The sequence below is a fragment of the Anastrepha ludens genome, chromosome 6 (assembly GCF_028408465.1).
Source record: "Anastrepha ludens isolate Willacy chromosome 6, idAnaLude1.1, whole genome shotgun sequence".
NCBI classification, from domain to species: Eukaryota; Metazoa; Arthropoda; class Insecta; order Diptera; family Tephritidae; genus Anastrepha; species Anastrepha ludens.
The window spans coordinates 36,562,689-36,588,290 of record NC_071502.1 but is presented as its reverse complement, the minus strand read 5'-3'; the positions used below and the strand labels follow the sequence as shown (position 1 = coordinate 36,588,290).

Here is a 25,602-nt window from a genome sequence, read left to right as displayed (position 1 = left end):
CACATTAGTACCAAAGACCTCAAGCCTGATTCGAGCGAAGGCAAACGCACAGAAATTGGTCCGCCGTCTCATCCTCCTATTCACAAGCTGGGCAGAGTAGACTGTCTGAGATGCCTACCTTTTCCATGTGCATCGCCCACAGAAAGTGGCCCGTGATCAGTCCAACCAGTTGCCTGCAGTCCCTTCTGCTTAATCACAGGAGAATTTGCGACAGTCGATTTAACATGACAGGTAACATCAGTTTAGTCCATATGCAGCCTCTCTCAGCCTGCCAAGCTCACTTGTGGGTTGTAGTAACCCATTTGCTAACCGTGGCTTTGATGGCTGCAGAAGGGAGTGCCGAACGGACTCCGGGCCAAAGAAGTTGTCCTCAGAGCCCATCCTAGCTAAGGAGTCAGAGGTATCGTTACCCACGATACCCACGTGTCCCGGGACCCATGTTAGCATTAGGCTATTATGTCTACCGACATAGTTCAGCCTTGATTTACATGACTCGACTACCTTTGATGTGGTTGGGGGGCTGTCTAAGGCCATGCGCGCAGCTTGGCTGTGACTGCAGATAGAAAGATCTGCCTCTCCATCTGTTTTCCCCAACAAAGTTCATCACCTCTTGAACAGCATACACCTCCGTTTGAAACACAGATGCATGCATTCCAATAGCAAAGTGCAGTTTTGTCCCGCTGGATTCCACATAGACCCCAGAGTCGGAGCCGTGCTCGGTCCTGGAGCCATCCGTGAAAATGCGAAAACAGTGTTTGCCGGGCGCATTTTCAGAGTTTGACCACAAATAGACCACATAGAGTCAAGTGGTAGAGAAAGAATCGTAAGATCGAAGTCCATGCCTTCTCTGTGTTATAATGTCGGACAGGAGCTGTACCAGTCCCCATTGTGTTTCAGCCTGCAGATGGCCTCCAAGGCCTCTCCTTGGATGAAAGAATCAAGTGGTGGTAGACCAACCAGAGCATCTAATGTCGGGCCTGAAGTAGTCGGAAAAGCTCCGATGCAACAAATGGCCACAGTGCATTGTAGTCTTGATCAGATCCTCCTGACTGCCACGAGAAAGAGTCTGCGCGTCCATAATAGATCTTATCATAGCCGTGTAGATCTATACGATCTTGCTAGGAGAAAGACCCCACGCTTTCCCAAAGACACACTTGCACCGGCAAAAAGCTGTCAGTGCTTTGGATGTCTTTGTTTCAACGTATGACTTCCAAAGAAGTTCACTATCGAGGATTACTCCAAAATATTTGATTTCTTGCTGGATTGTGACTCCTTTTAGCTCTATTAAATCAGCATTGGAACAACGTAGAGGGTCTTAGACACTCCAAAAAGTTCCTAAGTTTCAATGCTAAAAGAGCTAACATGGCCCTCACGTTAAACAAAAAGAGCATTCGCACTCTCACAGGCGCCCTCACGGGTCACTTCACCTGCAACAAACACTTACATAAATTAGGCATAACTAACACCAGCACCTGCAGATTTTGCTGCGAAGATGAGGAGTCTATAGAACATCTCATTATCGAATGTCCGGGGTTGACGCATAGAAGGAAAAGGTTTTTAAACAAGTTCATGCTTACAGATGAAGACCTCCAATCACTCCCTCAGAAGGAGCTGGTACAATTCATAAGCAAACTTAACAGTCAATAGACAGCATAGGGTGCACAATAGATCAATATGGTCGCAGTGCTAAAGGGCCATACCTTAACCCTTTACAACCATTAACCATTACCTCCCGATGACACCAGCAGATCCTCCTCCACCCGCACCGTGACGATTCTTCGGGCTAGCATTGAACGAATCCAACTCAATAGTACCCATGCCTACTGGTAGACCCCTTCTGTATCCCTACTGTCGATGGGCTGCTGTACCCTAGCAGCAAGGTTTTGCAGTGCCGACTCGCAGGATGATGGGTCTAAAGCTTATGGGGCTGGTATAGTCATCTCTCCCAACCTTAGGGATGAAGGCAACCCTCACCATCCTCCAAGATCGTGGTATACAAGCCAGTGCCGGGCATGCAGTGAACATTTTATTCAGGGCTGCAATCACGGACTCTATTGCCTTTAGGGGGCATGTAGCCGCCAAAAGATTCGATGGCAAATCTAATGGCGGCTTCATTCACCACAGATCGCTAAGCACTGTTGCCAGCCAATGCTTATCTGATTACCTGGAAAGTCCATCAGCAAGCTGAGTGTCTCACTTTGCTTCTCCGTGAAGGAGCCATCAGATTTCCTAAGGGACCCCAGCTTTGCGCTTGGATTCATTTTCAGGATCCTAACCAATTTCGCCGTGTCACTTAGAGATTTAATACTGCCGCATAATTCCCTAAAAGAAGCCCCGAATTAGCTAGTTGTAGTTCCTCTGAACATGACGGTATCCATCCCAGTCCTCAGCAAGATTAGGTATTGACGGTCTTTATAGCTATTTTACACAATAATTTTCCACTATTCTAAAAATGATTTTCATTGGCCAAAGGCGAGTTCTACGAATCAATTGCGGTACACTTTGCATTAATTGGCCCGTTTAGGGTATAATTTGTTTTGTTATTACTTCCATAAAAGGAGTAGGAATAGCGAAGTTGTCTTCTTGGAACATTAAAGTTTATTTTTTCCAGAAGGGCGGAAAAGTCAAAATTTCCTTTTATAATGTCATATACAAAAGTTAAGACAGATACAGATTTTCTACTTTCTAGAGATTTGGATTTAAAAGAAGTAAACAAGCATTTTATGATGGAAGAGGTTCAGCAAATTGTTAAAACCACAAAGCCTACTTTAGGAAAACCTTTTGAAATTTCTCAATACTATTGATTGAGAATTGATGATAAGGCCACCAAATAATAGTGAAAGAGTATAATTAAACAATTTTAATGTGCCCGAGAAATCCGTACTATTCCGCCGAATGAAACCAGTTCTCGCATAAGATTTTGAAATGATAAACTTAATGTGATTAATGAAAGTAAATTTCGTATAAAAAATAACACCGAGGTCTTTTATTTGATTGAAAGTCTGCAGGACATGGCTAGCAATATCTTATACTATATAGGAGCTTTCATAAATAAAACGCAATTTTGAGTAAGTGGCTTGGAAGCATTTTTTTATATTTAAGCAAACATGAGATTCAGCGTACCACGAATAAAGACTGTCAATCTCAGTTTGAGGATTCAACATATCATCTGCGGCTTTCATTAGCGATTAAATTTTCAAGTCATCAGCGTATAATTAACTAAAGTTTCGAACTAAAAAACAAATTTTTTTATTAATCGCTTTGAATTAAAAATTTGTATGAAATGTTTTTAGCGAAAGGTAAGAGGTACATGTATTTTTACGGTTTTGTTTGTTTTTTGTTTTCATGGGTTACATGATTTGTGTATATTTGTAGTCTTTTGCAGTTTCATATGTGTATGTAAATACTTTATATGTAAAGATATCCCCAAGGTCTTTCGACCAAGATGCTGCCACCAACGTAACCAGAGTGTCAACCTTTATTGATCAAAATTAAGAATGTAGCTCGATTTACATATTTGGTTTAATATTTATTATTATTTAATTATTAATTTATTTTAAGCAATTTGGAAAATTCCACTGGCTTACTTGCGACGAGCTTCAGTTCAAAAATTCGGTTCTTTCATTTAAAAATTACCATTTATACATACATACATATGTATGTCTACATATAGACTTACATATACTGTTTGTACGAGTATAAGCGTTGGTTTATACGATTTTATTATATGCAATACTACTCGTAAAATTTCAATAGGTTTTTTTACTTTTATTTTACTTCCATGTCAAAGTCCCTTTTATATGTTTTCTTCGAAATTTCAATGGCAAGTCATTTTAGCACAGACAGATAAAACAATAAAAGTAAAGAAAACAATATTTTAATTACATAAGGAAGAAAAAAGAAAAAAAAAAAACTTTTTTATTTATTTTGAAATCCGGTTATGGCTGTGAGCATTATACACTGTGAATATTTTCAAAGTACATTTAACAACATTTCAGTTTTGTACCTACTGTTAATTTCTGTAGCTACAAGTCTCATATATATGTAAACCTTATAGGCTGCAATATATATATTTGTGCGCCCTCATATTATTGTCATTTTTAGTAAAATTTATGTAAATAATTTTTTTTTAATTATTTTGTGCTCTATACATATGTGTATTACCTCAAAAAAATCAAATCTCAATTAGAAACAGCTCCTGAAGCTGTAACCTTTAAGGGCATGCTCCCCATGCGACATTACAATGCGCTATGAACTTGAGTGTGGCCCACAGTGGACAACCCCTCCCTCCAACCTAACCTAACCTCTAACCGAATTCTTGCTTATACTACATATACATGTACATATATGTATGTATATAATTATATACATTTACTATATACACATATATACATTTTTATATATACGCATAAATATATACTACCTATGTACCAATTGCTAAAAAACAAAAAAAATCCCCTCCAAGTTAGTAGCATAAACAGATTGCGTTAACATTTCGTAGGCATTGTTTTACGTGTAATGCATACTGCCAATTTTTGGGCTATATAAAGTGGTAAAATGCCGCCTTCATGTAATTATAGACCAGCTGTCCAGTTGTCCAGTGTGAAATTCAAAGCCCTTGAGTACGTATTTTAAAAGTGAGTGAAAAGCTGTCGTAACCAGTTAAATCGTTTGTGCACAACAAAATTTTAAGAGATTCAAGTTAATTTTTGTATTTATTTAAAGTTTTCTGCTCTGCAAAAGTGAAGTAAAGTGGTAGTGTCAATAAGTAGAATAAAGCATCATTCGACGCGATCTTTTTTAGTCAGAGTTTTACGCCTTTCAAGTCAGTTTAAAGATATTTTAGATAGTACATCTTATTGCCATACGAATGTGTTGAAATTTTCGAATATTATACTATATAAATACATGCGTATGTACATATGCACTACAAAGTGAATACACATATATATGTACACGTGTACATAGATAGTGCTTATGTAGCTATACATGTGTGCAGAAATTTAAATGAGTGATAAAAATTAGTAAAATTGTCACGTCCCATCTTCTAAGCAATTTATCCATAGAGATATACTGGTGCGTGTTGACTGCTTCAATAACGACTGCTAAAAAACTTACCGGTTATATAAAATGAGCACTATACATATGGGCATATACATACATACATCTACATAGTGCATCATGTATTACATACAGCATGTTTCAATATTCACATGTATTTATGTATGTAATATGGATGTACATATATTGGATGCGAGTCCAAATGTATGAAGCAATTGTGACTGTTAAATACAAAATTATGTTTGCGCTTGCACTTAGTGCAGAGTGTACGAAATGGTAGAGTACCAAGTAAATATATCTACCATACATATGTATGTATATGTAAAGCTATTTGTTTATATACGCTTACATTTTTCAAATAAAAAGTAGTTTTTGCTGAATGTGACTCAGAGTTTTGGATATGCCTATCAGAAAACTAATTGAAGGTGGCAAAACAATATCTGTTTTCAGTTAATGTGTATTTATCTCTATATTTACATACACACATGTAAAAACATATTATCATATAAATTTAACTTATGCAACGAACTCATTGCGTTAAAGATTTTCTTTCTCTGAAAATTATTCGGAACATTTCCTATATTCATAGCAGTTTTACTATCCACTTAGATACATAAATACATATGTAATGTTTTTGGTAGTCATGTAATTCTAGTATCGCCGTAATTACATATGTATAATGAATTCAAGCAAAATTAAATTTTCGTAAACCAACTCAAAATAAACCTTGTAAAAATACTTAACTTACAAACTTTATATACAAATTTCACATCTACGAGTACATAACAGCTGTTGACAAATACGCGTGGAATGAATTCATTGGAATAGTGAAATTTTTTGGGGAACAAAGTCGGCTAACTACTCTCAACGCATTACGCAATTAATGCTGCTGCACAGACACTTAAAGCATGAGAAAATCGTAAAATAATTTCCACTTATAAAGGGGTTGAAGAGTTGAGTTTTTAAATGAAAAAGATTGTGTTAAAAGTTACGACTTTGCCCAAGCAACATCTATCAAGATGATGGATACTAAAACTAAGGTGCATAAAGCTACAATACGACTGCTGAAAAGTTAGAGAGATAGCAACACAGAACCCGCGCTATTTAAAGAAAAAGTGCTTAAATCGGGCAGAGTTGTCAACTAAAATATTGGTAAAATGGCAGAAAACTCTAGTCAATTACGGCATCGAGAGTTTTATAGCGAAGACGGACGGTTGCGATAATGGGCATTAAATACTTAATTCGGAATTAGCTCAGGAATTAAGTGCAACTAATGCGGATTGACAACTAGACTTAGTTTTCATAATTTAAGCGGATTAGGGAAATTTTCGATGGCAACATAACCGCAAAATTTCAGTTAACATCTATTGTGAGTGAAAAATAATGAACCTTTTTAAGTGAAGAACAAGAAAAACTGGATGCAATGCTAGTTTGCACTAACACATTCGAAATTACATTAATTGTTTCGATATTTCGGAGCAGTTTGTGAAATTGCAATATACATTTTATTTTTAATAATTATTTTTTAGTATCAGGACAACTAATCGTCGCTTGCGATCCACCTTTTACTGACAAAACTATCCAATAAACAAATCAGCTGTGCATTAATCCGCATAACAGCGGTCTGTCACACACAATTTTAATCAGAATTAAATGCGCCGGTAGTTACGGTAGATCACGATTAAGTAAACTAGTAAAAATACATTGTAAAAACACTTTTTTAATGCATTGAAATACATATATAGTTTTTTATTTTCGAACTTGTTTCTACATAAATAATTATAAAATTTTTGAAGTAAAAAAAACATAATAACTAACAATTAATTTCCAAAAAAAACATAAAAAACAACAGTACTAATTTTTCTAGTACTAAATGTTATTCGGTATTTTGCATTAGTGAAGAATTCAGCACAAACAGATCTTAAAAAATCAAAACATGTTTAAAAGAGCATTATTTTTTTGTTTTTTATTTAGATTTAGATGATTTGACTCAAGGCGTATTCATACACATATTTAGATTTAGATGATTTGACTCAAGGCGTATCTATAAGAATAGAAGGTGGTGTGATTAGCGTACTTGATTTCTTGTTCTTGAACTCGCCTTAAATTTTGAAATGTCAGTAAAACGGAATGACGAAAAGTTGTTGTTGTGTTGTGAATGCGCGACAAATTAATTTTATCTATTTGACATTCATTCCATTCGTCTATTCATTTATTCTCTTTCCCTTAACTGTTCTAATTTAAAAAATGTTTTTGTTGCTCGAATGCTACCGCCTTGAATAGATTCGCCTTGGTTTGACTGTTCACATTAGATTATTGTGCTTCAAAACTGGTATTTTCTAATTGGATTTTCTATTCCAAAGGTTCAACATATCTTTGGTGCACCAAATTTAGAATTCAATGACATTTGCATATTTCAAATGTGTTCCCAAAGCAGTTCTTGCATACTGGCTTAACAAGGTCAGGTACATTCACGTGGCGTCAATAAAAGACATACTATACGCATCACAAATGAAACAGAAAATAATCTGGTTAACTATTTACTTCGAAATTCGTAACAATTTGCAATACATATAAGAAAACAAAATTATAAAGGAACGAGTGCCTCAAATGCAGTTGCTAAATAATAAGCGATGCTCCCTTCGAAATCAGCAACAAATTTATAAGAATAAGTGAAATAAATCATTTGAGAAAGTACGCTTATATAACGGGACATAATAGTTTTTTTCAATTCAGACGAACCTATGGTGAGAATACCTTTTTTTTTTCTCCTGATTACTCCTTAGAGGATCATAGAGCCTCTACAAGACTTCTCCAACGTACGCGGTTAGATGTTTATCGTCTTAGTGTTGCCTCAGCTTGTGTTTATGGAGGACGGATCTTTTTCTTACATACAACAAAACTCAAATTAAAAAAATTATGTATTAAAATGTTTAGATTTTTACAACGTTTATTTGCATAAAAAAAACTTAGTCTTATTTATTTATTTTTTATTTATTTAGGTGTTATTATACACCTTTTCCATTCAATCAACCAATTTTACAGACATCATTTCCATCCCATCAATTGATATTAACTCAAACACTTCACCAATTAGGTACTGGTTTGCAAAATACACAACTTAATATGTTGCAAGATGTGAAAAAAAGTTTCAAAATTCTGATATATTCCGTTTTAAACAAGCCATAATGAATATAATTAAAATATGCTATTTGAAAACTAATCGACTCACCCGGCGCAAACTGGAATTTCAACACTCTTTATGTGAAAATAAAATTGTCATGCTTACGCTTATACATACGAGTATGTATGTAGGTATCTGAAACATAAATACGCCTTTAAAAGGAAGAACTACCGTTCCTATGCCACTGTAAGTCTGACGAAAATGGCAAGTGGAGCAACTGATCTTCCCAGAAAATACGCATAAGCCAAGGCACAAAGCAGGGAGAGGGAGTTTCTTTTATAATAATCCATGACCATTAATTTCTCCACCCAATGGTATGAGCAGTTGTTAAATAATATAACCAAGAAAGATATACGAGTATACCGCAAAAAAATGTTCTACTTCAAACAGTGTTGAACTTTTTGAAGCTTTGGTGGTAGGTGAGAATGAATTATGTTAGTGTTTAGCAATATCAAGAAATAAACATACATACATACATAAACATACAAGCATATACACCATTCATATATGTGTACGATATGGTAACAGATTTTTTCATTAATTTTCCAGTTTTTTTTCAAATCGCAAACAAGCGATTGTTAGTAGAAAGTTGTATCACCTGCTTTGCTAGGAGAAACAATTATTTTCTCTACATACATATGTACATATAAAAAGTACATATCTTTTAAAATTTTTTTCTGCACAAAATTTTCAAGATTTTTTAGTACACCATAGATATAGCTATTTCTCGACTCTTTTAGGACAACATGAAGGCAATCTTAGTATTATTGGCAATCATCGCCGTTCAACTGGTATCAGCGCAAAAGCAGTACACAAATAAATTTGATAACGTGGACGTGGACGGAGTTTTGTCAAATAATCGTATTCTAACCAACTACATAAAATGCCTTATGGATAAAGGACCGTGCACTCCTGAGGGACGTGAACTAAAAAGTAAAACTTGTTTTTAATCCATATCTACCTTTTATGGTGAACTAAGAAAACTTTTTCTTCTAGAACTGTTACCTGATGCCTTGCAGAGTGAGTGCTCGAAATGCACCGAAACTCAAAGGAAAAATTCTCAAAAAGTTATTAACTTTCTTCGAGCAAATCGACCCGGAGAATGGAAATTACTACTGGACAAATATGATTCGAAAGGAGTTTATAGATCTAAATATGAAAAACAAGGTTAAACTTCATTTTCATGAATTTTCAGCTGGTTTAAGTTTAAATAATAATTTTTAAATATAAATACCTACATATATGTTTATGTTCAACGAAAAATTCAAATTGAAAATAATATCAGCAAATAAATAGTACCCTAATATACAAGTATTAATTAGTCGGGTTACTGAACTCATGCGTTGCTTTTAACCTGTTTTTATCATTCAGCGCCTATTATGATTGGCCAACGGACATTTGGGTAAAAAAATATACACGCATATGTACATACATGCACACTTATATTAAATTTTTTTTAATTTCGTTTATTTCCGATTACATTCGCAAATATTTCCGCTTATAGACTATAGACGAAAATTTACATACTCAGTAATTAGTTCGTAAAAAAAAGAGGTTGCATGCAAACAATTGCATCCTACCTTTTTTCTTTGTAAGATGCCGCAATATTTTTTTGCATTTAAGTCACTAAAATTTATCCGAAGATTTGGCACGTATAAAATACGTCATGAAATGTTCATTAAATCATTGATAGAGTGTTTTTCAACACGGTTGTTAGATTACCAGGTTTGGCCAATCTGCTATGGTGAAAAACAAAGGCCCCTATTATGAGTTGTATTCGATCTTCGATATTCGCTGGTTGTCGAAGATCGAAAATCGAATGTCAATTTGGTATTATGAGCGGTGCAACCCTATCGAAATTTTCGTTGTTTACCGAATTTAGAGTCGAATGCAATTTTGCTTTCGATCGTGTAGCGTATAGTGGGAAAACTTGTTAAAGTGTAAGTTGTTTGCGATTATTTATGGTTTTATAGTAACCAAATAATAAATATATACTAATTTTGTTAATATTATGCAGGGCGAAAGTCGTGAGTACCAAACAACAATTAGAAAGGCGAATCCACAATTCGCAAAAGGGATTTGCACCAAACTTCAAGCAGCAAAAAAATGGGAGGAATTTACAACGGAGCTGAATTGCTTGGGACCACCAGTAAGAACGGCAGCAAAATGGATTAAGCTTAATAATGGTTTTTTTTTGTGATGTTTATAGAAATACCTTTTCATATTTTTTTCGAATGACGAATAATTGAATAAAGAAAATTTATAACAAAAATAAAACAGAAAGTGTGGTGTAAAGGTTTCTATTTAATACTTTTTAGATTTTTCTAAAATATTCTCAAAATTTCATTTCTTATGTTTTCTAATTCTCCGTTATTTGACTCCACTTCAATATCTTCAGCATCATCGTACACATTGGGTTGAGCAAGTCCTAGCATACCTTCATTACCAATACTCAATTGGTACGATCCCTGAGCACAAACTCGCAGAACTGTGGCTAGCTTTAAAATATTTGGAATCAATTCTGCTCGGGTGCACTGCTGCAACTGGTTTTCTGTACTGGACAGTAGGTTCACAAACGGCTCTTTAGATAATCTAAAGTTCTTTAAAAATCTGTAAGGAAATTTCTGTAATATTAAGTACGTCAACACATTTTGAAAATTCTAAATTTACTCAGTGGAAGCCATTTCTAGGTGGTTGGATGCGTCCCTCAACTGTTTTCTACTTCTAGCTAGTTCCACTAATCTTTCATCGTCCGATGAATCGTCGAACCACAACTCCGTTGTACTCATTTTCACAAAAAATACTTTTTTTACCTTTTAAAAATAATGTTAGCAAAGAATTTCAACACAATCGGTTTTTCTTTTATTTTGATTTGCTGTATCAGCTGAGAAAAAATTATCTATTGTAAATGCGTCGAGCGATCGAAATTCCCAATAGTCCTATTCATCAACGAATGAGCACCATAATACCAAATGAAAATTCGTTCGATCAGCACTTTCGACTACAGTCGAAGATCGAATGTTGCTCATAATAGGGGCCAAAATTGAGCGAACAACTTCGGCTGCCACGTCACCGAGTACCTACCCGGCAGCAAAATTTGTCCGCTCTTTTCACACACTCGCTCAACTCGCTGAGAACCAATCAACGGTCTGATCTCGGCCACGCCTTATGAATTCTTTTCAAAAAATTGTTTCCCGGAAGACGTATTTTACTGAAAAGCTGTAAAATTGTAATTTCATTTAATCGTAGTACAATATTTTATTTTTTTATTTTATTCAAGGTATACTTGAATAAGCCAAACTCGTGGGCTACATTGCCAATAATGTTTTTAATAAGTAAAAGGATCAACAATTATAATAAGCATTACAAATTTTATTAACTCATACTAACGCAAACAGTTTACAGTTTTTAACTAACAGTTGTGACAAAATGTGTGCTGTTAGCTGTTAAAATATTTAGCTGTTAAAATATACCAAAGTCTTACTTTTCTCTCACCAAATCTATTGGCTTAAAATGATTCAAGGCATTAACTGTCCAGTCTGATTCATTTTCGCTAGTAAACTCTTTTTTGAAGCGGTAATTGCACACAAACACTTTATCCTGATATTCTGGAAGTGTCCTGAAAATAGATCATTAAAGTATAGTTAAAAAATAATATGATTGCAAATCTCAAATTTATCTGTGAGATTACTTAAATCGGTTTGTACACCTAATCCTATTATAAAACATTATCCAAACCCTAAGTTTTAATGGTGAAAAAAAGCGTAACCATATTGATATTCCCTTCTGCATGCATTAGTTGTTTTACCCTCCGAGCTGTTCAAATTGTTTAATTTAGTTACTTAAAAGTTGTGACACTCAGCCTTGCTCTCAGACAAAGCTAAGTGGGCGAACCCCAAAAACAACTGATACGTCGAGGAACACCACACTGCCACATTGAAAAGCATCAGGCAGTTCGACTGCTTTAAAAGGTTTCAAGGAACCGACGGATTACCAATTGTGCTATTCAAATGCAGCAGCGAAAATCGGAAAAGCTGCCTACCTCAACTCCTAGGCAGAATAGGATCCGACTAGATCTAAAACGGGTTAAATAGCTGAAATTGTTATTGTAGCAGTTCACTAAGTCCTGCGAGTGCGAAGTAGTCACCGATCGTCATCGTCTGACTCATTTAACAGTAGACCCAGGAAATGTGCCGTTTCGATAGATTGGGTGTGTTAGATGAGTGCGTTTGAGAAGGCACGTGAATAGATGGTTAGTATCGTACGGAGATCAATTTAGAAAGAAACCTGCCTAAATCTGAGCTCAACAAATTTGTTTCCTGCAAAATGAAAATTAATTTTTAAAAAGGATTATGAAATACTTACCCCATATTCCAAGGAATTTCTTCACCGCGATCTCGCATTTCTGTTAGTCCTCGAAGTACGTGGAAAACCATAGTAATTTCAACCCAGCGTTTTTGAACTTTCTCTTGCTCTTCATCCAAAATTATTCCCACTTGATAAGGAAATGCAAAGTATATATCCGCTTTATTAATTTCTAACTGTTTTCTCTGAGCCACTGATAATTTCTGTATTGTGGGCTTCAATTCATTGATGGCTTCGTTAGCGACGAAATTCTTTAACGTACCAAATTCTCCATTTACTAATTTAGATGAAATAATCTGCAAAGGAAAACATCGAGTTTTTTTTAATATTGGCACCAAAGAATGTAAAATATAGCCTAAAAGTCTCATAAAACAAGGAAGCATTTTGATAAGCGAATAACAAGAATTGGGAACTATAACCGCAGCTAACACATTGTACGAATGTACACATGTATGTATGTGTCAGCAGTCGTATGGCATGATTCCAACAATGCGAAGCTGGTTCAAAGGGCAGAGATTTAATTCTAATTGGCCTTTTTAACAAGTTATTATGAAGTATATTTTGAATATTTTTTCAAACCTCTATGAACTTCACACCTAAGGTCTAAAGAAGCGCAAAGTAAATAAATAAATCAGTTCATTTTTCGTGTCAAGTATGCTTAAAATGTGGTACTTAAAATTTGTTTGCATGATCCTAACCTCTAGCATAAAATCTTCCATTATAAAAAGCAAAAGCATGATTTTTCATAAAAGCGCCGTTTGCATATAACGACTTTTATTAAAAAACGTACATCAATTGTACTATAATATATATAAAATGTACAATTTCGGACAAAACATTTGCTACTAGAACACATCGTTAGGCAGTTTTTCTCCAACAAATATTTTTCCGCTTGAAATTCTTCTTATTGCATGATTTAGAAACTAGAGATTTTCGTTAACATACTTCCAAATGTCTTTTTAGCACTTTCCGGTCGTATTATATTTGGACATGGGTGGCGTACTGGTTGTTAATCGTTGAAAGTGCAGTGACACCTAACATGTGAGATTATGAAGGATAAACAAGATTGGTTAATTCTAAAAATACACTATAAAATTAAAATGGTTTCTTACTGCAGTGGCTGAGAGTAGGCATACGACCGCAAAGCTTTAATTATATTTTCCTTTTTTTCGGTTTTATTTAAAGACAACTTAAAATAAGCATTACTGCGCGTTAAAACATTTCCAATTTTGTTTGGTTTGCTATATTGCATGGCAAGATGGCAATTTATAAAGCGCTTGTTCGATACAGCAGCGAGGTGTGAGTAGTTAAAACAACAGACATCGACGAAATATGCAATACGCCTTATAAAAAGAATGCCCAAATGAAGAGCTGCCAGTAGAGCGTTCCGTAGGCAAGTGGTTGGACGGAAAGGTCGAGGGAGACCAAAAAACCGCTAGATTGATGAGGTCACAGCCGACTTGCGGAAACTGGAAACGAGTAGCAGAGGATCGATCGGAGTGGAGAACCGTAGTTGTGGAAGCAATGGTCGGCACAAGACTGTAGTGCTATTGATGATGATGATTATTAAATTCTCTAACTGCACAATAGTACATCGTGGAGGCCGACCACAAAACTGGCCAACAAATTTGAAGCACGATTTTAAGAAATATAAAGAAATATCACTTTAAACATGTTCCACAATTTGTAAAAGAGCTCAAATTACTCATCACGGGCATCAGCTGTCTGTTAGTTGTCTAAAAAAGAAAATCAGTAATTGATTTCAAATGTAATAGTGTGATTGCATTATATTTGGCTGGAAAATCACAACCAACGATTGTTCGTGAACTCGAGCTCCTTAAAGTAAATAAAGTTTTTGTTTATCGCACCATTACTCGTTACAATGATACTGGTAGCATCGGGAAACGTCATGGAGCTGGTCATCAAAAGACTGCAACGTCACGTGAAATGGTTAAAAAAGTAAAGAAGCGACTTGAGCGAAATCCCCGACGAAGTGCCAATCAAATGACGAAAGAATTGAAAATATCTAACCGTAACATCCGTCGAATACTGAAAAATGATATCAAAGTCAAGCTTACAAGATCCAAAAGGCGCTTGATCTAACAACAAAGCAGCAACAAGTCAGATTTGAGAAAGTGAAGGCGTTGCTTCGCTTGGTCGAAAGCGGTGAATTTCCGAACATTGTGTTTTCTGACGAGAAAATTTTTTAAGTAAGCAATTCGAAAGTCCTAAAACGATAGGGTTTATTTGACCGATGGTTCATACGAGAATTTGAGTCATCGATTGACTACCAGGAGGCAGCATCCGCCACAGGTAATGGTTTAGGCCGCTGTAACCGCAAATGGGCGCTCTCCAATCGTTTTCATCGAGCCTGGCGTCAACGTAAATGCGAAATATTATCGGGAAAGTATTCTGGAGGTTGATTTGAAGCCGTGGCCAGACAGACATTTCGGTGGCAGAGCGTGGACGTTCCAACAGGACTGGGCACCGTCTCGCAAAGTTCGATTGAATGGCTAAAGAAAAACGGGCCGAACTTCAAAACGTTCAGACGCGAATCCGAGGCGCTGAAAAAAGCCATTGTCCGTGAGTGGACTAAAATACCTGCAAACCACATTCGGGCGGCTTGCAATTCGTTTTTGGACTGCCTCAAGACCATATTCAAGGTAAAAGGTGGTCATATCGAGCAAAAGTAAACTGAATCTTAATTTTGTATTATTTTCACACATTTTTTACTTTGAATTGAATAAAAGTAATTTTCCAAACTAAATTTATGTCCTTTTTAATTGGTTACACTTCGAGTGTCGGACCCTGTAGTCGTGAAGTAATAACCAGTATAACTTGTTGGTAGCAAGGATGTGGCAACAAATTGGTGAGAAAGCGCTAATAGTTGTTGTAGCAGCGCTTGTAGAAAGCGCTAAATGTTTGTTGTGGACCCAACCCGTCGAAACAGCTAGTTTCCTGGGCCTACCGTTAGATGAGCTAGACGAAGACAACCGGTAATTACACTACACTGACAGGGCGAAGATACTGCTACAACAACAACAACAAAGAGCTAATTGTATTCTTGGAGAATCACTACTTAAATCAACCAACCAACCAACATCGCATATGCAAGGTCCGACGACCAGGATACAAAGATTTTCAAAAACCGTGCTGTGTTAAGTCAGTCAAACATAGGAGCCATGTTATGGTCTTTGGATGTTTTTGGTTGGGACCGCTTCATGGTATTAATGATACAATGGACAATTAGGGGCTCGAAATGATCAAGAATCGATTTACAGAAAACTCCATTTTTTATTTACGTATTCACCTTCCCCTAGCTAAGCAAAATAACGTCAGAAAAGTATCGTCTTAGCCACTAGAATGCGTTTTCCAACAAGGTAATAACTCGAAGCATACAGCACTACAACAGGCACTAAGATCGTGGTTCCAGAGCAGTAAAGTGGACGTAACGGAATAACCTCTACAATGTCCCAAACATTAATCCCACAGGCAACTTAAGGAAAATTGTAAAAGAGTATTGATGGCAGTAATGTTTGTTCGGCCTAACTATGGGCACAGAGGTAAGATCCGTAGCTGCATCCTCGCTAAAAACAATATAAATATCTTCTTGCTCCCACAGCTTAGTAGCGGCGACATGGTAGCGGCAAGCATCGAGCTCGGGAAAACCGGTTTTTGGCTAGCCTCCGCCTATATGGCCTATGACAGGGACGCTCCGCCGGACGAAGTCCGTACTCTGGTGCAAGAGGCAGCCCGGAAGAACAAACATTTGGTTGTCTCCTGCGACGCAAATGCTCACAACATCCTGTGGGGAAGCAGCGACACTAACGCTAGAGGTGAGTCACTACTGGACTTTATCTTAGAAAATAGAATTAGTGTTTTGAATATAGGCTCAGAGCCGACTTTTGTTACTATGAACAGAGAGGAAGTTTTGGACATCACCCTGGCTTCCGACATGTTCTCTAATCACATTAAAAGATGGCGAGTTTCAAACGAAAATTCGTTCTCAGACCATCGGTATATTGAATTCGAAATCGACACTAGGTCTCCCCAAGTTAGTCAGTTCAGGAATATACGGAAAACTGACTGGGGAGTTTACAATAAAAAATTAAGAGCTCTACTGCCAAAGAAAGTCCCCAAAAACCCCACTACTTGTGGGGAGTTGGATAAACTGGTTAATCAGGTAACTAAAGCAATGAATAGCTCGTTAGCAGCCAGCTGTCCGGTTGTCCGACCCAGAGGGAAGTCTAAACCACCTTGGTGGTCCAAGCAGCTAACCTCGCTACGACAATCCCATAGAACACTATTTAATCTGGCCAAGGCCACGAGAAGGTCAGAGGACTGGCAAGCCTATAAGGCTGAATTGAAAAACTACAAAAAAGCAGTTAGAACTGCGCAGCGTGAATCATGGCAAAATTATTGCAAAGAAATTGAGGAGACTTCAGAAGCGGCCAGATTAAGAAAAAATCTCTCAAAGACGCCATGCAACCTAGGCTACCTACAAGGTCAAGGGAATACATTGAATTTGAATTTGAAGAGGTCGAGCCAAGGAGCACCAGGAGATTTGGTGGCTCCTAAAACACTCAGGCTAAAAAGCCCATTGTATTTAAAGCTCTGGAAAGGGGGTAGATAGTTAAGGAGGGAGGGAGAAAAGTATCAGAGAAAGAGATAGGAAAGAATAGAGACAGAGATAGAGATAGTTAGTCCTGTGAGAATTTTCCAGATTCTTTGGCGAATCTGTAAATATCCTCCAGTTTTAGAGAACGAATATTACTCATTCCCATGACATCGGAACCCAATACCCGTAGTCGCGCTCTAGCAAAGGCAGGACACTCACAGAGAAAGTGCTCAGTGATATCCGCCTCCTCCAAGCAGGACAGGCATACCGGGTCCTCGATGATTCCAATGGTGGTCATATGCTGACCCCATGGGTTGTGTCCTGTAATGATGCCGACCATCAACCGAATGTCTTTCCTTCTAAGTTTTAGTAGAAAGTTTGACAGTTTTCTGTTCGGACTTGTCACAAAACACTTTGCAGTTCTGCAGCGTTCTAGACCGGACCATCGCTCTTTATGTAGATTGCCTACATAATTGTTGATCCAGTTCTTGATTCCTGCGGGACTGATTCCGATTATTGGCTCTGGCCCCTGTGGGGGCACCGCTGATCCACGGTTGGCCAATTCGTCGGCAATTTCGTTTCCTTGAACACCGGAGTGTCCCGGAACCCATATAAGTACAAGCCTGTTTTGTCTTGCGACAGAATTAAGCTTCTTCTTACATTCTTGAACAATCTTCGAGGTTTGCTTCGCGTTCTCCAGGGCCTTCAATGCAGCCTGACTGTCACTGAAGACTCCAATCTGTTTCCCGCTCCATCTCCTCTCGATTATCCATTCGGCTACTTTTAGGATGGCAAAAACTTCTGTTTGAAAAACAGTTGCCATTCCCCCCATAGCATAGTGATACTTATTACTATCGTTTAAGTACCATCCGGCTCCAGACCCTATTTCAGTCTTGGACCCATCGGTAAAGAAAATATCCGTCAAACCTCCCTGCATGCATTCTGGATTGCTCCATTGCTCACGCAATGGAAATCTGACATCAAATTTCCTTCCGAACGAAACTGTGGGTATCAGGTCATCTTTAGGTGCCAAAAACAGTGGATACTGCTCCGACAGCAACTTAAAGATTTCTCTGTGTCCCGAAGTTCCATCTTCGTGCCAGAAACCATATTTATGGAGTCTACACATTGCTTTTATTGCTTCCTGTTGTATCTTAAGATCCAGGGGGAGCAAATTAAGCATAGCATTTAGGGCATCACCAGAGGTTGTACTCATGGCACCCGTGATGCATAAACATACACTTCTTTGCAGCCTGTATAGTTCCCGGATTGTGGACTTAACCATGATCCGTCGCCACCAGACCACAGAAGCGTAAGTGATGATTGGTCTGATAAGTGCCATGTATATCCATAGGACCACAGCAGGTTTCAGACCCCAAGTTTTGCCAAAGGCTCTACGGCATTGCTGAAAAATCTTCAATGCACCATTCACCTTCAGTGAAACGTGTGTCTCCCAGGTCAGCTTCTTATCCAGGATTACTCCTAGATATTTAACTTCGTTGGAAAGACCAAGTGTCACACCTTTCAGTGTTGGAAGACTGAGTCCATCCAATTTCCGTTTTCTCGTAAACAAGACTATGGTTGTTTTGTTCGTGTTAACGGAAAGACCTTGTCTCATGCACCAATCATCGATTTTGTCAAGGATACTCTGCACTTTCGTGCAAAGCTTCCTTAAGGATTTATCCGATGTTAGCGCACAGACGTCGTCCGCATATGCTTGGACGTGAAAGCCGAGTTCCTGCATCTCCGCTAATAGGGAGTCTACGACGAAGCACCACAGCAGCGGAGAAAGAACACCCCCTTGGGGACATCCTTGCTTGGCCCTGACTGTGATTTGCTCGTCGTCGCTCCCACCAGCGGTTAACAGCCTCTCAGAGAGCATGGAGTATATCCATTTTATAATGGCTTGATTAACTCCGTGTCGTTCGGCAGAAGAACATATCGAGCCGAAAGTGGCATTATCAAAAGCCCCCTCAATGTCCACGAACACACCCATTGTGTATTCGTCAGCTTCCAGCCCAGCTTCAATCTTGCTAACAAGATCGTGTAAGGCTGATTCACATGATTTTCCGCTCTGGTAAGCGTGTTGATTTCTACTAAGTGGACTTCTCGGCAATACCCCCACTCGAATATGTTTCTCCACCACTCGTTCCAGACTTTTCAACATGAACGATGTCAAACTGATTGGTCTGAAACTTTTTGCTAGGGAATAGTCATCTTTTCCTGGTTTTGGAATAAATACTACTCTTACGCGTCGCCATTGGGATGGTATATAACCAAATGCAAGACAGGCTGTGAAGATCCTTTTCAGGGCCTCAATCAGCCTGTCTCCTCCTTTTTTAAGCATTACTGGATATATTCCGTCAGGTCCAGGGGACTTAAAGTTGTCAAAGGAAGATAAGGAAAACCTTATCGATTCCCTTGTCACTATCCGACTAGCAATATACCAGCTGTACCTAGAGGTTCCACCGTTGCCACCGTCATTGTTCATGCCACTCTCAGCTTCAGAGAGAGTTCTACTACCCGGAAAATGGGTTTCGAGTAGAGCATTAAACGTTTCCGATTTGGAAATGGTGTATGAACCATCAGGTTTTCGAATGGAATCCAGCCTTACTGAGCGGTCTAAATGAAGGACCTTACAAAGTCTCGCTGTTTCCCTCATTTCTTCGACGTTACTGCAGAAATTTCTATAGGATTAAAGTTTGGCTTGCCGTACTTTTTTCTTATATTCTCTCTGTGTAAGTCGATGATTGGCCCAGTCCTCTTCTGTTTTGGTCTTCAAGGCCTTATTAAAAAGTTTCCTGGACCGTACACGAAGCTTCGACAGTTCAGGGTTCCACCAAGGAACCGCTTTCCCCTGTCTGCTTTGCCTGAGTGGACACAGTTCCTCAAAGCAGTTGATTAAAGTACCTTCTAATTTCTTAGTAGCATCTTCAATCATTTCTGCTGATTTGAGTTTTTTCAGGTTTGGTAATCGCTCTGTTACAAGCTCACCATACCTGTCCCAGTCCACATTTCGAGGATTCCTACCGGAAGGTATTGATATTGTGTCAATTCCCAGTCGGAATTCGATAAGACGATGATCAGAAAGAGAGTCCTCTTCCAAAACTCGCCATCGGTTGATTTGATTTCCAACTGACCTATTGGTAAGTGTTAAATCAATCACCTCTTGTCTCCTTCTGGTCACAAAAGTTGGTTTGTTACCAGTGTTTTGGATGACCAAATCGGATGACAGGATAAAATCCAGTAACTTGAGACCTCTGGGGTTGCATTTGCTGCTTCCCCACACAATGTTCTGTGAATTTGCGTCACAGCCCACTATTAGCCCCAGATTATTGGATTCTGCGTACTTGGCCACTTCTCTTAGCTACCTCGAAGGAGGTGGCTGTACAGAGTCATAGGGTAGGTAGGCCGAAACTATGATAGCTTCGACACTGTTCCCACTTTTCCAGTACTTTATTTTTGCAAGGGAATACATTGACTACGTCAAGTGAGGAATCATTAGGTCTTCTCCTAGACACACACTTTCCAGGAAATAAGCCGGTGGAACAAAACCATTCCGCCAATAATGAAAGGCAATCCGACCTATGAAATCTCTTAGTTACACACTCAAAAATCGAATGGGCTATTAATACTTTTGGTCCTTATAAATCGCCAGGAACGGACGGTATCTACCCCGCTGAGCTGCAGCAATCACGGGGCATTGTACTACCGTATATCAAAATTGTCATTAGAAGTTGTCTTAACATGGGCTACATTCCGCTAGGATGGAGGGAGGCAAAAGTCTCCTTCATACCCAAGGCAGGTAGGTCCTCACACACTAACCCTAATGACTTCAGACCCATTAGTCTAACGTCTTTTCTTCTCAAGATCCTGGAGAGAATAATAGATGAATACATACGGGGTGTCGTGCCTTTAAATAGGCTCTCTTCGGCGCAACATGCCTATACTAAAGGGAAGTCCACAGAAACCGCCTTACACTCACTAGTCGGGTTGGTGGAAAAAAGCTTAGACAAAGAGTTTGCATTGGTTGCTTTCGTAGACATAGAAGGCGCCTTCAACAATATAAATGCAAACGCTATAGTAGATTCATTAGAAGATTTTGGAGTTGAACCACATGTCGTAGCCCTGATAGAAGATATACTCATCAAAAGAAAGGTAACGGCTAAACTAGGAAGCAATACTCTAAGCAGAAAGGTCTGCAGGGGCACACCGCAAGGTGGAGTCCTCTCCCCTCTTCTTTGGATTTTGGCAGTAAACTCCCTGTTGCTGACCCTGGAAAGAGGGGGTTGCCACGTCACAGCTTACGCAGATGACGTATCAATCGCCGTTAAAGGCAAATATCCTAACACCCTTATGGATATTCTGCGCTCTAACATGGCCACGCTTAGAAGCTGGACTGAGAGCAGGGGGCTCGATATAAACCCCTCAAAAACTCAAATAATTCTCTTTACAAAGAAACATAGGCTCCCTATAATCTCCCCGCTAACTTTTAAGGGTGTGGAGATTCCTTTGAAAGAGAACGTCAAGTACCTAGGACTCATATTAGACAGGAAACTCACGTGGAAATCTAATATTGAGGAAAGAGTAAAGAAGGCCAACGTTGCATTATACACTTGCAAAAAAGCGGTCGGTATCAAATGGGGACTAACACCCCGTATTACGCACTGGCTCTATATTTCGGTAGTTAGGCCAATCTTAATGTACGGAATACTTGTATGGTGGCCATCTGCTCAAAAGGCGACTTACGCTAAAACCATGAGTAAGGTCCAAAGAACAGCTTTTTTGTGCATCTCTGGCGCCTTAAGGACTACTCCAAACAAAGCGCTGGAAGTGCTAATCAACTTACCTGCCCTAAATCTGGTAGGAAAACACGTGGCCGCCGCCTCGGCGCTCAGACTAAAAAGTATGGCGCTATGGAAAGACCGGTGCTTTGGCCACGCTTCCATTTTGCACTCTCTGAATAGTCATAAACAAGAAATAGACTACTCTATCCCTAGACTCACCTTTGAAAGACTCTTCAAGACGAGTATACCGTCAAGAAGGGAGTGGCATACAAGAAGGCCATGGAGAAGGGGGGAATTAAACTTTTATACAGATGGCTCCAAGCTAGACGATAAGGTTGGCTACGGAGTTTTCTCGAAGGAATTAGGACTGGAACTATCCGTCCGACTACCAGACTACTGCAGCGTCTATCAGGCAGAGGTATTAGCTATAAAAGAAGTGGCTACATACCTAAATACGCACGCCCTAACAAAAACGATTATAAATATATTCTCGGATAGCCAGGCGGCCATCAAATCAATGAATGCGGCATTACTAAGATCGAAGGTTGCACAGGAATGCCGGGCAGCTCTAAATTATATTAGTGACGTATTCAAGGTCAGCCTTATTTGGGTTCCGGGACATAGAGATATTGAGGGAAACTGTAAAGCAGATGAGCTAGCCAGAAAGGGTACCGCTCTCCAACTGCTGAGTGATAAATACCCATGGCCACGAGTAAACTAAAAATAAAAAACCACTTTATCCAAGAGGCCAATAGGTCATGGAGAAATGAAGATACGTGTCTAACAGGTAGGCTACTATGGCCGCAAATAAACAAGAAAAGAACAAAGGAATTGCTTAGTCTCTCAAGAGACAATATCTCGAAGGTCGGGGCTTGCTTAACCGGTCACTGGCTATTTGGCAGGCATTCCTCGAGACTAGGAGTCTTCTCCCATGAATATTGCAGAAGTTGCAGAGATGAGGAAGAGGAAGAAACAGTTGAGCACTTCCTCTGCAATTGTCCAGCCCTAGCTAAAATCAGAGCAGGTTGTCTAGGTAAATATTTTTTTAATTCTCTTACAGAACTGTCTGGCGTGGGGTTGGCATCAATACTACGCTTCATAAGAGCCACGAAATGGTTCCACGAAGGAAGATAAATGAGGTTCCCGTGTAGCACAGTGGTATCACAACGGACCTGTAAGGTCTAAGTGAGTTGGTCGTGCAGACCGACTACCACCATAACCTAACCTAACCTAACTATGGGCTAAAAATAGTCAAATTTGGCCAACTGTTTTTTAATTAATTGTATAGAGCGATAAGTGCACAGTTTTATATGCACTTATGAAATAGTTGTGGATAAAATCAACTTTTTCATCGGTTATGGTCAATTGTCGATTAGCGTGTTTCTCAATTTAAGCACAGATATGTCCAAATGCTATTTTAAACATAAAACTGCCTGCAACGAACCTTCTATAAATAAGTGTACGTAACACGTTCACACCGCGGCCGATTTTCCTGTTTTTCGCTATAAGACTCAAATTCATGCTGCGCTTCATCTGTCGACGCGTTGTTATTAAAAATAAATGTTTTTAATGAATATACGTTAAATTTCCATAATTTTCTTCTTTCTAGTAGCACAATCGTACGCACCGCCCAATAAGATAGTCTAGTGTTTCCACGACAGTCGGTTCTACGTTACCGAAATGCCCCCGATTTATATCCGGCCAAGGACTGTCACTCCAACAGCATTCACCGTATGTAAGTATGAGAATGTTTACGCTGCTACAACAACAACATAGTCTAGTGCGAAAAAAGTGTATTAAAAGATGTCTACGAGTATACGTAAAAAAGAGAATATCATCAGCAATATTTCTTGATATAATTTTGGTTATCTTAGAGGAATTGGCTGAAGACAAATGAAGTGTCTGCACAGAATACGTTTAGACAATCGGCGAACTTGTTAGACGCAGCACCAAATTCTATATAATAATAATTTGAGTTGACAAATATATTTGAATCCACATAATGTATACCCGTAATTGCGAAAATCCAGCAAATAGATGAGCGTCTGGAGATGAAGATTACTTAACTCTGTAGCCATTAAGACAGACCATTATTGATAGTGCTAAATCAACAATAATGCAAACAAGCTTTTCCTAAATAAACACATTTTCGATAGATCTCCTGGTGCCAAGTACGTAAATCGGAATATTTGGAAAAAATTCAAGTTATAACTATTTATCTCAGAAGTACCATCTAGATCACCTGAAGAGCATGTTTAGCACCAAATACAAAATCTCTAATGGTGAAATCTCTGTCGAAGTAAGGCCGTATTATAAATTGTATTAAGATCCAATTTTTTAAAGTGTTAATTGTAGATGGCCATAATATTTCTGGGAAATCCATTAGTCGAGGTAGACTCCGTGATCCATCCATATGAAAATCACCATGATCCGGATTAGGTGTTTGAGAATAGAGTCGAGTACTAGCCACCAAACTATTGCATTGATTCGAGGTCTAAAAATATAAATTGCTTTTATATGAAATATTAAATAATTTTTCTTTACAGAACCTTTAATTTGCTGGCAGTAATTAAAGTTTGGCGAAAATGTACCAAACGCAACATAATTGACTTAAATAAACTCTTTACACTTATCAATATGTCTTATGTATATTTCATAAACACTGCCAAATTTACGCCGGAAACTATTTACTTCGGCGGCGGTTCCAAAGCCCTTTTTCATAAAATTTAGGATTTCATTTTGTGCACACTACAGATAACTTGACGCTAATTACGAGTTTGCGCAAACCAAACTAAGGCAGTGTGTCTTTCATACACTGCAATTTTTTTTATGTGCCTTAAGTCATGAAGTGTAAACGTAAAATAAAGTTATTAAGCATTGAAATTTAATAAAGCGAACACGTTATGTTGCCAATAGTTTGCGATTTTTATTTAGCAATATAATGGTCGAACGTAGGGGGGGAACAACGTAAGAAGATTGAATATTATTTTAATAATGTATTTCTATTTGTATAAAAAATCTGAGTTGTTTTGATAACAATTCTTACGTACATATTTATTTCAATTTGATTCTTATTGTTTTAATACTTTAAATTTTTATAATAAATCTTAATCACATCAATAACAGAATTGGTTCGTTATTTTGGTGTCTTGTTTAATTTTTATGAGTATAATTCCTTCAGCACAAAACGGATACATTCGAGAATAATGATAAATGGTTATTTTAATTTTGAAAATGAATCATATGAATTATATTTTATGTACACCATGAATATCTATTAGTTAAGAACGTCGACATATTGATGTTGAAGGTTTTTCAGCAAAACTACGGCTGTAGCAGCAATATTATCAACAGAACGTCTAGTTTTTGGTCTGCCAGACCTTTTTCCATCCCCGACAGAAATGTATGCTCTTGAAATTTTTTCACCCTTGAATTTTCGACTTATTCGGATGGTTATTTCCACCAAGCTTCAAATTTTCCCCCAAATTTTGCGATATTTTTTTCCTAACGATCGACCATTTTCATAATTTCAAAGTTTCAATAATTTTAATGCGTTGTTCTGTCGTGTAAAATTGTACAACTCTCTA

At 38.1% G+C, this 25,602-nt stretch overlaps 3 protein-coding genes across 7 annotated transcripts; 1 reads left to right on the top strand and 2 right to left on the bottom strand.

Annotated features, from left to right (window-relative positions):
* Window positions 1–4,531: 4,531 nt before the first annotated feature.
* LOC128868049 (ejaculatory bulb-specific protein 3) lies at window positions 4,532–9,680 on the top strand. 5 transcript variants are annotated; one of them, XM_054109771.1, is made up of 3 exons: window positions 4,532–4,637; window positions 8,986–9,178; window positions 9,242–9,673. In XM_054109771.1, exons 2-3 carry the CDS (start codon window positions 8,992–8,994, stop codon window positions 9,415–9,417), a joined length of 363 nt encoding a protein of 120 aa, XP_053965746.1. In that variant the 5' UTR covers window positions 4,532–4,637; window positions 8,986–8,991; the 3' UTR covers window positions 9,418–9,673. The 5 variants fall into 5 exon arrangements, with proteins under 5 accessions (XP_053965746.1, XP_053965747.1, XP_053965748.1 ...); XM_054109772.1 differs by having other exon boundaries at window positions 4,566–4,622; window positions 9,242–9,679; XM_054109773.1 differs by having other exon boundaries at window positions 4,634–4,825; window positions 9,242–9,680.
* An 876-nt stretch (window positions 9,681–10,556) lies between these two features.
* Window positions 10,557–11,166, bottom strand: LOC128868236 (uncharacterized). The gene is made up of 2 exons (XM_054110081.1): window positions 10,916–11,166; window positions 10,557–10,855 (listed from the first exon to the last, which is right to left on the bottom strand). The coding sequence occupies exons 1-2, from the start codon at window positions 11,032–11,034 to the stop codon at window positions 10,570–10,572; spliced, it is 405 nt and encodes a 134-aa protein (XP_053966056.1). The 5' UTR covers window positions 11,035–11,166; the 3' UTR covers window positions 10,557–10,569.
* A 430-nt stretch (window positions 11,167–11,596) lies between these two features.
* Window positions 11,597–24,701, bottom strand: LOC128867664 (m-AAA protease-interacting protein 1, mitochondrial). Its single transcript, XM_054109086.1, has 4 exons — window positions 24,565–24,701; window positions 24,258–24,509; window positions 12,611–12,906; window positions 11,597–11,864 (listed from the first exon to the last, which is right to left on the bottom strand). The coding sequence occupies exons 1-4, from the start codon at window positions 24,616–24,618 to the stop codon at window positions 11,726–11,728; spliced, it is 741 nt and encodes a 246-aa protein (XP_053965061.1). The 5' UTR covers window positions 24,619–24,701; the 3' UTR covers window positions 11,597–11,725.
* Between the last annotated feature and the right edge of the window lie 901 nt (window positions 24,702–25,602).

Excerpts from the sequence above, each read along its gene's own strand:
- LOC128868049 (XM_054109773.1), top strand. The coding sequence starts at position 8,992 with ATGAAGGCAATCTTAGTATTATTGGCAATCATCGCCGTTCAACTGGTA. Across the intron at positions 9,179-9,241 it reads TGAGGGACGTGAACTAAAAA|AACTGTTACCTGATGCCTTG; the intron begins GTAAAACTTGTT and ends TTTTTCTTCTAG.
- LOC128868236 (XM_054110081.1), bottom strand. The coding sequence starts at position 11,034 with ATGAGTACAACGGAGTTGTGGTTCGACGATTCATCGGACGATGAAAGA. Across the intron at positions 10,856-10,915 it reads CTAGAAATGGCTTCCACTGA|ATTTTTAAAGAACTTTAGAT; the intron begins GTAAATTTAGAA and ends ATTTCCTTACAG.
- LOC128867664 (XM_054109086.1), bottom strand. The coding sequence starts at position 24,618 with ATGTTGCGTTTGGTACATTTTCGCCAAACTTTAATTACTGCCAGCAAA. Across the intron at positions 24,510-24,564 it reads TTACTGCCAGCAAATTAAAG|ACCTCGAATCAATGCAATAG; the intron begins GTTCTGTAAAGA and ends TTATATTTTTAG. Across the intron at positions 12,907-24,257 it reads GTGCTAAACATGCTCTTCAG|ATTATTTCATCTAAATTAGT; the intron begins GTGATCTAGATG and ends TTTCCTTTGCAG.